At 30.5% G+C, this 11,776-nt stretch overlaps 2 protein-coding genes across 2 annotated transcripts; both read right to left on the bottom strand.

Moving 5' to 3' along the window:
• Positions 1-2,940: 2,940 nt before the first annotated feature.
• LOC107411239 (pollen-specific leucine-rich repeat extensin-like protein 3) lies at positions 2,941-5,040 on the bottom strand. The gene has a single exon (XM_016018782.4). It carries the CDS (start codon positions 4,819-4,821, stop codon positions 3,091-3,093), a length of 1,731 nt encoding a protein of 576 aa, XP_015874268.2. The 5' UTR covers positions 4,822-5,040; the 3' UTR covers positions 2,941-3,090.
• Positions 5,041-6,266: 1,226 nt separating this feature from the next.
• On the bottom strand, positions 6,267-7,932 carry LOC107411200 (CCG-binding protein 1). The gene is made up of 3 exons (XM_048481596.2): positions 7,509-7,932; positions 7,295-7,368; positions 6,267-6,863 (listed from the first exon to the last, which is right to left on the bottom strand). Exons 1-3 carry the CDS (start codon positions 7,768-7,770, stop codon positions 6,552-6,554), a joined length of 648 nt encoding a protein of 215 aa, XP_048337553.1. The 5' UTR covers positions 7,771-7,932; the 3' UTR covers positions 6,267-6,551.
• Positions 7,933-11,776: the final 3,844 nt, after the last annotated feature.

Here is an 11,776-nt window from a genome sequence, read left to right as displayed (position 1 = left end):
ACTATTTTTTATTCATTAAAACATGTAAAAATCATTGCCAACCTTTCCAAACGATATATTGAAAAAAATAAATAAAGGTTGTTGATAATTAATAGTTGTTATGTTTACCTAATATGGTTATATATTTGTCTTAGTAACAAAGTAAAGCGTGACTAAGAAAATCATTATCTATGTAAGGAAAGAATATTAACCATCCAACTGAATATAGAGAGAAAATAAAGCAACATATATCTAACTAGATATTATATACTTTGGTATTATATACTTTGGTACTTCACCTTAATATTTGTTAATTTAAAATAAATCATATCACAAAATTTGGTTATTTTGATCTATCATTATGAAGTATTGCAATGCATATGTGGTGCTAGTCTAATAATACGAATTGCCCAGAGTTTGTTCAATAAATAGTAATGATGAAGTTAACACAAAAAATAAATAAATAAAAATAATAGTAATGGTAAACGATTAGCAAATAAAACAAATAAACATTGAACAAAATAAAGAAAAAAAAATTACTATGGTAAAAAATCACATGAATTGAATTGATATGGTGCATTTAGAATTTCTTTAACCCTAAATATTTGATAAATATATTTTTCTCTGGCAATAAATTTATATTCTTTTTTTCTTATTAATTTTCAAGCAAATGAGAATGTGTTCGCATCAGGATGGGAAACCGTTAATTGAAAAAAAAATTTATTTCCAAATGTTGTGCCTGACTTTCATAAAACACAAATTTCTCCTTAAAAAGATATCCTTAAATCAACAAAATTAAATAAATACATGTATTATCCATAACACCAACTTAGAGAGATGTTACAAAAATAAATTTGATATACATTCACAAGTTATGATCAGCTACTTGAGACTATATAAATAATTATGCTTTACTTTGGTATAGAATTTTTTGACATTTTTTAATATGCACAATTTTAGACTTAAGAATTTAATATCGAAATCTTGTGCAAAAGAATATTGTAATGCTTGATTTGATGCTAATTCCTCATTTCACATTGTTTTATTTTACTAACTGTAAGGCTAGCTCGTAATCTAAAACGTTTTTTTTCCTTTACTTCTCTCTAAGTTGTACCTAATCCGAGACAAGTATTTTATTGTAGGCTAAGACAAAATGTTCCCAGAACATCTACTTGTTTGTGACAAATCACCATAAGCTTTTCAGTTTTCGATAGCATACCTATCTTGTTTGAATAGAGCTTGTACTTTTATCCTTTCAGCAGAGTAATACATACACCTTTTAGTGGGGGTAGATTTTTTGGCAAAAGTTATAGTAAAAGAAAGTTGGCACTTGCATCTTCAACAACTCCACTTTTAGAAATTTTTAAGATAAAAAATCCCAATGACACAAATGGTCTGCATGTGGTATATATGGAATGAGCCCAAGGAAACTCAGCAAATGAGGGGATAATTAATTTTCTTAAAGATTAAGAATCTGAATGTTTTTGATAATATGATGGAAGATGATTATTATGTAAAGCAATTGCTTAAAAAGGATGAAAGGCAAGTTCTGAAGATGTTGTACTAATCTGAGTGAAAGATTGTTTTTGCAACTCCTTACATACTAAACCTGAGCTGTATTGGACTCAAGAGTAGGGGTTTAAATTCGGACTATCCAATTGGGCCCAAGCCCAACAATTCAAACTTAACAGGTTTATATGGGCTTTTTTCAAACTAGAACTGGGCCAATTTGCCAAAATTAAAATCCGCTATGTGGCCCTATGAGCATTGAGCTAGGCTTTAAGTTCAGGTATGGAGCTCAGATTTCAAATTTAAAGCTTAGATTCAAATTTAGAATTCAAAATTTAATTTTTAGTTTTCTTATATTCTAAATTTATTTTTTTTGCTTTAAATATCTTTATGATAATAAAATAAAATTAACAACTTAATAAACCGACAATTCAGCAAATACCAAATTTATGATGCAGTTGTTTTATTAATAATTGATATATTAAGCCTTAAAATCATGAAAACTGAAAAAAAAAATTGCATAATACAAAGCTACTGGATATCAAATATTTGATTAATAAATTTAGAATACTTTTGGTAGACATATTCACCATTCAGGGGATTAATTATTTCAAATAACAAAAATGTAGAATGGATTTGTTATTCCTCATCATAAGTTTGACTACAACAAAGGATATGTTCTTCCTCTCAATCTCCATATTTCTACAAGAGTTTCTTCTAAATCAAAATTAAAACCATTAAATTATAAATGCCTTAAAATTGTACTATTTATTTTTTAAGAATTTTCTATGTCGAAAACTTTTTAAAAGTATGAAGTTTTTATAAAACAACTATAAATAATTGTTTGCTAATTTTTTTTTTTTTTTAGTTGTTTCAAGTTTGCTAATATCGTAGTTGTCGACAACGTTTGATTTTGCACAAAAATATCCTAATGTAAAATAGAACAGTTAAAACTACAAAACTTGGTGTAACTTGCCAGTAAATTAACATAATACATATAAACATTTTTTTTTTTTGAAAAACTAAATTTAAATATTATTTTTTTGTCAAAGGGTCATATTTTATAATTTATTTTATTTTTGACTCCACAAAGACAGAGTAGTTATTTTTTACTTTTAAAATTTTACACAAAGGGTATTTTTGTCAATTACAAAAATGTTAAATTTCTAAAATTTGAATTGGAAAAAAAATTAAAGTGGAAGGGTTTATGTAATTTACTTATTTATTTTAATTGCATGCGCTAGAGTTTAAATAGACATATAAACCTCAGCTTTCTAAATATGCATTATTTAATCGATTTAATAACAATAAAAAAATGAATATTTTATTAGGCTTAGGTTTGCTCTAAAATTTTAAGAGGGTAAGCTTGACCTCGTCACCTTTTTTTGGGGCTTTTAGAACCTCAATAAAAATAAAAGAGAGACATATGACATGCATGATGAAGAGTTGCAATGATTCAACATACGATGATGATGGGAAGCGCAGCTCAAATAACAAAATGGGTAATGTGTACAACGTGGATTGGTCAAACTAGTATAGAAATGAAAATACAAAGACAAAGAAAAATATAAATAATTGGACTGGTTTATTCTAATGGCTTAATTAGTAACCCGGGAACATCGGAGGTGGAGGTGAAGAGTACTGAGATCCGAATGTCGGTGGTAGAACGATGTCATCGCCACCTGGTGGAGGAGGAGGAGGAAATGAAACAGGTGTTGGCGGTGGCGGCGAAGAGTGAACTGGTGATGGAGGCGAGCGAACTGGTGGCGGTGGAGAGTGAACTGGCGGTGGCGGAGAGTGGACCGGAGGTGGCGTGGAGTGGACTGGTGGTGGTGGAGAATGGACCGGTGGTGGAGGTGAGTGGACTGGTGGTGGAGGAGACTGAACCGGTGGTGGAGGTGGTGGTGAGTAAACCGGTGGTGGTGGGGAATGAACCGGTGGTGGTGGTGGTGGTGAGTAAACCGGTGGAGGTGGAGAATGAACCGGTGGTGGAGGTGGTGGAGAGTAAACCGGTGGTGGTGGTGGTGGAGGTGATTGCATTGGAGGTGGAGGTGAAGGTGAAGGTGACTTTGGTGGGACTGAAACTGGGCTTGAACTCTTAGGAGGGTTGGGCTCACGTGATGAAGAAGGCCCACCACAATTCTTACTACAATCCACGGGTTTACTAACAACCGGTAAGCAAGTCTTACTGGACTTCTGGTTGGGCCTACCGGGCAGGCAGTTTCCGGAATCATCCAAACCCGTATCCATATTAAAAGATGGTAAGCAAGCTTGAGCCTCCCCACTAAAAAAATTATGACCAAAACTGAAATTCAACAATTTGGGCAACTTGCACACATTCTCAGAAACAAACCCAGTAAGCTTATTCTTCGAAATATCCATTTCCTCTAAGCTCTTCAACCCCGAAAGACTATTAGGCAAAGTACCAACAAAACCATTATTGCTAGCATCAAATACAGTAACATCTTCAAGCAAACCAATCTCTGAAGGGAAACAACCGCTAAGTTCATTATTCAAGAACACAATCTCATTCAAATTCTTCATGTTCCCAATGGAACGTGGAATGCAACCATTGAACTTATTGTTAGCGAATGTCACAACGGAGGCAGTTGAATTCCCTAGAGTTACAGGTATGGTGGATCTGAACCGATTGTTGTTCAAGAAAATGGCATCGAACTGTTTGACAAAGAGCTCAGGGGGCAATTTCCCTTCGAATTCATTGTATCTAAGATCAAGGTACGTCACTTCTGGCCATTGGAGTACGACCTTAGGGAATGGACCAACCAAACGGTTGTTGCTCACGTCGAACTCGTGCATCAATTTAAGCCTCTTGAAGCTCTCCGGGATTATCCCACAGAACCTGTTGGAGTTGAGATGGAACAAAGCAACGTCGGTCATCAGAGCCAACTCCGCCGGAAGATGACCGGCGATGTCTCCGTGGTTGAGATCAAGTCCGGCTACGACGCTGATATTCGAGTCGTCTAATGCCGGTGCACAGAACACACCTTTATAAGCACAAACATTGGCGCCAACCCAGTTTCCAGTGAAGTTATATGGATCGGAATATATAGCTTTCTTCAAGGCTTGAAGACCGATATAAGCGCGCTTCAGCCTATCGTTTGCGAAGGTGATAACGAGGTCGAATTCGTATTCGAATTCGTCGGGGAGATCTCCATCTTTTGGAAGCGTCAAGAGCTGACGTTGAGCAATAAAGGAAGCTTCGGCATCGGTTAAAGCAGAGGAGAAAGTGAAGAAGAAAGAAGAGGAAATGAGAAGAAGAAGAAGAAGAAGAAGAAAGCAGCCAAAGGCCTGCTTTGAGAGAAGGTTAGCCATGGCTGACCGCCTTGGTAGACCCAAGGCTGCTTATAGGAAAGGCAGACAATTAAGGGGGTAGGGGTTGGAAAGAGAATAGAAAAAGGTGTTATATGGTGGAACAAAGGAAGTTACTGATTGTTAAAAGTTTTGAGAGGTTATGGAAGATGAAAAGTCCAGTTTTAGTATCGAAAATTATGGGAGTTTTTACACCCACATATACTTGGCAATGGCATTTGGAGTTATAGAGCCAGAAAATTGTCTGCTGACATATTATGCCTTACTAATTAATGTATGTCTCTGCTTTAGCCAGGTCATATATGATGGTTTGTGAAAAAAATATTATTTTTGGCATGTTAGATTCTATATATATATGTTTTTGTTGTTATTAATTGGCCACTAGTTTGGTATCAAGTATCTTTTACTTGCCACAAAAACCTTCAAATAGTTATCTTTACAGCCCTGCTGCAATGGGAAACAAACTGATTTGTGTTCATCCCACCAATGGTTGGTGAACGTAAAAGAAGAAATTGCAAGATTTGTTTACGTCAACAACTATCCCATAGCCACTATATATATTTATATATCTCCCTGAAATCTACAAATTCTGGCTTTCCGTAATTCTTAATCTTTAATTTTGGTATATATCTTCATGGAATCTTCAAATTCTGGCTTTCTGTAATTCATACTCTTCATTCCCAAAATTAAGCACGTTGAGAATTCAGAAACTTCTTATTTGAAGCTTTTTGAGCTCCAGTTGAATAATACCATGTATTGAAATTTTGAAATGCATGTTTTTGCCCACTAATTGTAGATGCCTTGCATGCACCGAAAAAGAGCAACATGTTCGTCTCCAAATGTTGCAGTCCAAATGAGACTTCGAAGAGCAGTGTCTGAATAAATTTTTCTTTAGGGAACATAACTTCAAGATACAAGCAACGTGGGGAAAAAACAGTGCATATTGGATTTTAAATTTTCATCTCTGTGTTATTGATAAAGCTATGTCTATTAGCCCCACAAAAAAAAAAAAAAAAAAAAAAAAAAAAAAAAAGAAGAAGAAGGAAGAAAAACAAAAAAAAAAAAACACAGAGCTATGTCAAACACGGCCATTTTAAAATTGGTAATCAAAGAAAGAATGTGGCAAATTGTGGCTGGTGTGACAAAATGTTTAAAGGGGGATAACTTTTCTTTATCTCCGTTATACTTCTCAAGATATAACTTGAAGAAAAATTCAGCATAGAAAAAACCAGTCCATTATACTAATAGGATTCTCTTTAATCACAAATCCTAAAACCACAACACATGGTATTTCAATGAGTAATGTAAAAAGAAATTATCATTCTTAAGCGAAAAATATTAGAAACAACAAAAGATATGTTCTTCATCTCCACACAGAGCAAGTTTTCATGCTTCATGTATTGATTGACCAGTAGCCTAATTGAATCACAACAAAGAAAATTGTGTGGTTGATCTTCAAAAATATTTATAGGCAGGCACTTATATTCAATAAAAATCCAGCATATTAAAAACTAGTTCAATTTACAATTTAAGAAATCATTAAAATAAGCTAGCAAAACCCCTCAACCTTAAATACAACATTTTGCAATTGCTATTACCCAAGACAATTCCAAACCTATGAAACAGAGGATTTATTCTTAGCAATCATATATATATATATATATATATATATATATCTATAAACAACTAAGTTATATCACAAATTGACCAACCCAATACTAAACATAGTTCAATTAATCTGTTTCATGGTCAGGAGCTTGAGAATACCAAGCAGGTAACCTTCCTTTGGTTCTAAGCAATCTTGTGTAGGGGGAGTCTGGCATTCTACATCTCTCTTCTTCCTCCAGCTCTGTTAACGATTTTGGCAATCCATCCGGTATAGGAAACGGTCTCTCTCCTCCTTCTGAATTCAATGGCTTTGACAGACTGAAGTCTTTCTTCTTCCCCTTTTGCATTGCTGCTATGCCGTGTAAACATCCAATCAAAGACTTCACACCACCTGATTGAAGAATAAGCTTCTCCACTTCTTGTTTTGGTGCTTCTCTCTGAACAAGAATTTTTTAATCACATTAAAAAAAAAAAAAAAAAGAAGTTAAAATATTTGCACCAGTTGAAACTTAAACATTTCAATTAGATTAATCCATAATCGATTCAATTAGATTAATCCATAATCGTCTACTTCATTACTTCATTTCAAACCACCCCCCCCCCCCCCCCCCCCCCCCCCCCCCCCTTCCTTTCTAGGCGAGAAAACCAGTTCTCAGCAGATAAAAGGAAAATAAAAATAATAACAAATCCTATTCTCTGTTAAATTAGTAAGAGAATAACTTAAACTCTGCTCTCTACCTTTTTTTATTTTATTTTAAACTTATGGAATTATTATTATTATTTTTTTTTTCAAAAAAAGGCAAACAAATTCCCAGATCAAAAACCAAACTATATTACAGATCAGGAAGATACAGAAAAATAAACCAACCTCGAGATCTTTCAGCTCAAAATATGCTCTCCAACAGCTATAAGAATCGTCTCCTTCGAGCGTCGAACAATAATCTAAAACCAAAAACAAAACCCATATTTATAATCAAAACAAACAATAGAAACAAGAACAGGGTTTATACGGATCAATCACAAAACCACCCAAACTCTTGAAAAAAGCAAAAAAAAAAAAAAAAAAAAAAAAAAAAATGTACCAGCAAGCTCGTTCTCTGATTTTTCGATCAAAGGGGGTTCTTTGACGGCCCGTTCGAGTTTGGTGCGGCTAAAAGGTTGGAGCTTTGGAATGTAAGCGTTGGGTCTGGAAGGAGAAGAAGAAGAAGAAGAAGAAGAAGAACAGCTTATAGTACTACTGTAAACAAGTCTCGCAGTTGAAGATGGTGCTTTACGATGAACATCTTTGGCTTCGAGAAGTAAAGGAGAAGAAGAACAAGAACGAAGCAGGGCTAACTTAATCATCGTATGCAAACGCACCTCGAAATTTTCCTCCTTTTTTTTTTTTTCTTTTTGGGGGTTTGTGATTGATATTTTTGTGTGCAGAATTTGGATAAATTGATAATTCTCTTATGCCACTGGGTTCAAGAACAACACCGTACAATTATATAAAAGCGTTTCCAGTTGAACACCCCAAGCCAATTGGATAAGGATTAGATATTTTATTACTTTTTTAATTTTTTCTTAGATACTTTCTCGATCTTCGTCATGATAATGTTACTTGACTGTGATTCGAAACTATGACAGATGAATCAATGCCCATTGATAGGGTTGACGTATTGGGCATAATCCTACGTGGAAAGACGCGAAGACGTTGACTGGGGAGAATTTACGGGGTGGATTGTGCAATGGAAAGTTCTGGTGCTGTGGGACCGAAGAAGAGTCCGTGGTTTTTCAGGGGCAGAAAACGAGTGTTTTGAGTTTGAAAGAGTCAGTGGGCGGGGAAAAGTGGGCATTGTAATTCGGATCTCACCTTCTTTCTACGGTTTGGAACTGTTCAAGTTAATTTCTGCTTTTGTTTATGTCTTTCTTCTCTAAAACTATTTTTCTTTTTTTTTAACAAAACTTACTCTTTATTAGTGCTTTGATTAAAAATGTTATTAGAGATTTATATATATTTTTTTAGAAGTAATTTTTGAAAAAATCATTCTTTATTAGTCAGTAATACTTTTAAAAAATTATTCAAATATTTTCACAAACAAAACAAAAATAATAAGGGAAAAAACAAAAACCAATAATATAATGGGATTTGCACTTCTTCTTTTTTTTTTTTCCCTTTCTTTTTCAAATATGGATTTGCACTTTGATCTCTAATTTATTTTAACAGTCACCTACTTAAATTTTGAGGTTAATATCATTTAAGACCTTTTGTGATTTGATCTTTTTCTTTTTCTTTTTCTTTTTTTTTTTTCTTTTCTGTTTCAAGTGTGATAAAATAAAATGGCATCAATTATCTTGCCATTAAAAAATAACATGCTATTACTAATAGATTTAAAAAGATATATTCAATTTATTAGAGTTTAATGAATTAAAAATAAATTTTAAATTTTAAAAGATTTAATAAATTATTATGAAATTTCATATATTTCATAAAAAATTTATAAGAATTCAATAAAATTTTTGAGATTAAAGTTAGATTTTATATTAATAATTTTTTTTACAATTTCACTTTTAAACTCATTTCAAATCCAATTTTTATTTTTTAAAATCATTTTAAGTTAATGACTTTTTAAATATTTCTACATTTTAAAAGAATTTTACAAAATTCAAATTAAATAAACATATATTTTAATAGATTTTTATAAAATCTATTAAAATCTGAATTGAATATCATCGGATTTGTATAGACTCCTTTTAAATTTAAATCAAATACTTATAAAATTTTAAACTCTTTTTAAATCTTTTAAATTTTAAATTGAATACATCCTTTTAATATCATATATACTCCAAATATGAAAATAAAAAAAATTATACATTGATGTTCATTTTTATTACAATTTCATCAAATATCATTATAATAAAAATATTTTACTTGTTTAATTTAATTTAATTTTTTTCCATTTTCATATTTTGTTGTACAATTTGCAATTTTCAATAAACTTTCTTTTATTATGTAATTATATATATTAAATCTGGTAATTAATTTTATGTATACATCATATTTATATAATTATAATTTTATATATATTTATAAATGACTACATTGTAATATTAAAATATTAATAGATTTCACTTGAAATCATAAAAAGAAGTTTATTATAAACAATTTCAGTTTTATTCTTCACATTTTGAAAATCAAAATATCTATTAAATTTTTGTTACCGAAATAAATTTATGGGCTTTAAAAATGTGGCATGTTTAAATACCATAAAAAATTTTGATAGCAACGATATTTTTCTTTATTTAATTGTCTATTGGTTATTTTATCTTTTACTTTCATTAATATTTCATATAATTTTTTATTTTAAAAATAACTATTTACGTGCATAATATAATTTTTTAATCTATTTTTATTATATATTTTGTAGCACATTTTTCAAGGCATATGAAATAAAACTTTGCACTTTTCAATGCATATGACACAAAAATGTTAACGTTACCATATTTTTAGGATTGTCAAATTACTTTTTTTGTTTTTCGTGGCTAAATATAACGGTATGTCTTATATGATTCACATGTATATGTAAATAAGACGTATGATGCTTTCTTTGTATTGATGATTTTTTGGGGTATTTTAAATTATTTGAAACCTTTGAAGATAATTTGAAATAGAATTAAAACCTAAAGAGTGTAAATAATGTTAATTCTAAATTGATCACATAATTTTCATCGGTAAACAATAGTGATTGAAAAATTAAACGTATTTTGGATAATTTAATGAGAGAAAGGGTAGTTCTATGTACCAAGGTATTTAAGAAACTTCATCTTTGTCTTTGAATGGATATATTTTGGGGTGTATAAATCATAGGGTACTACCCATAACTCAAATATCTTTGTTCATGTAACACTTTCTATTTTACCATTTCACAATATTGTAATTTGATAATTTACTAGGTTTATTACCATATAATAAATTTTTTTTTTTTTTGGGATAAGTTTTGAGTTATCTCACAGGGACAAATTGTACCTTAGTCTATTATAATTAAATGAATTTTGATATTTGTTACTAATTGTGATTGTTCCATGCTAAATTGATAAATATTAATTAATTATATTTAATGTTTTCTTTAAAAAAAAATTTCAAAACCAAATATCTAATATAGAAAGGTGAACATTGAATGGTAGCCTAAATTTAAATCGATCAATTAGCATGTATGTGTGACTTAGTCGTTAATGGTGATAAATATTATTTTTCATTATATATATATGTTAAAGAAGAAAATTATTAAGAGCATTTTGATTTGGATTTTTGGTGCAATGATCCCAATTTTGAATCTTCACCCTTAATATATATATATATATATATAATAATATTAGAGATATAAAAATTTTTATTAAATATATTTACCAAATGATATAATAGGTGATATAAATATATTTAATTAATTTATTTTTTAATTCACTTATTCATTTAAAAGTTCAATAATTCATTTTAAGATTATATGAATATACTAATGAATAACATATTAATATATATTGTTAGTTAACATTTTAATACCTACAACACTACTGTATATATAATTGATATTTCACTTTTGAATATCAAATAATTTGAATTTGAAACTAAAGAAAATACAGTTTAATGTTGCTAATTAAAATCGCTGTTACAAATTTTCTTTCATAGAGAGTGGGAAAGTAGTTCTGAAACTTTAAAAATTACTTATCAAATGTGTATTATATATTTAAAGAGAAATTAAAAAAAAAAAAGGAAATCCACAAATAAAAAAGAAAAAAAGGGAAAGTTGGCAAAAGAAAAAAAAAATAATGGAAAAAGTAGCTAATCTTGCTTAAGTTTTGTTTCTTTTATTTCTTTATTTTTTTTAATAAAAAAAAAATCTTAAGTAAGTCATGAAAAGTTAATTATAAGATAACGAGATTCAAACTAATTTTATGTGGTAAACCAAACATAACCTAAGTTTAAACATGGTTTTTTTTTTTTTAATATATATATTTTGGCAAGAATATTGAAAATCATGTTATAGAACGTAAAAAACTCTCCTAATTTTGATAACAATGTTGATGAAAGAAATGAACATGGTTCTTCTTCTTCTTCTTCCCTTATTATTATTATTTTTAAATTTCTATAATTTTTTGGATTTTTTAACATGCCATAAAGTTGCTAAACGAATCCAACTGAAATATGCCTTGATGGGCTTCATCCAAAGCAATGTCCAAAGCAAAAATAAATTAATGGGCCTCACGGCATATCATATGTTATGGGGGAATTTGGCCCAATACCCTCATAGGACCGAGCTTTATGAATTTTGCCCTCTCAATTCATTTCTTTTTTGATCTACCCCTCCAATCTTTT

This window comes from Ziziphus jujuba, chromosome 9 (assembly GCF_031755915.1).
Source record: "Ziziphus jujuba cultivar Dongzao chromosome 9, ASM3175591v1".
Classification (NCBI taxonomy): domain Eukaryota; kingdom Viridiplantae; phylum Streptophyta; class Magnoliopsida; order Rosales; family Rhamnaceae; genus Ziziphus; species Ziziphus jujuba.
This window is presented reverse-complemented; position numbering and strand designations above follow the sequence as displayed.

Excerpts from the sequence above, each read along its gene's own strand:
- LOC107411239 (XM_016018782.4), bottom strand. The coding sequence starts at position 4,821 with ATGGCTAACCTTCTCTCAAAGCAGGCCTTTGGCTGCTTTCTTCTTCTT.
- LOC107411200 (XM_048481596.2), bottom strand. The coding sequence starts at position 7,770 with ATGATTAAGTTAGCCCTGCTTCGTTCTTGTTCTTCTTCTCCTTTACTT. Across the intron at positions 7,369-7,508 it reads ATCAGAGAACGAGCTTGCTG|ATTATTGTTCGACGCTCGAA; the intron begins GTACATTTTTTT and ends TTTTGGTTTTAG. Across the intron at positions 6,864-7,294 it reads TTGAGCTGAAAGATCTCGAG|AGAGAAGCACCAAAACAAGA; the intron begins GTTGGTTTATTT and ends ATTCTTGTTCAG.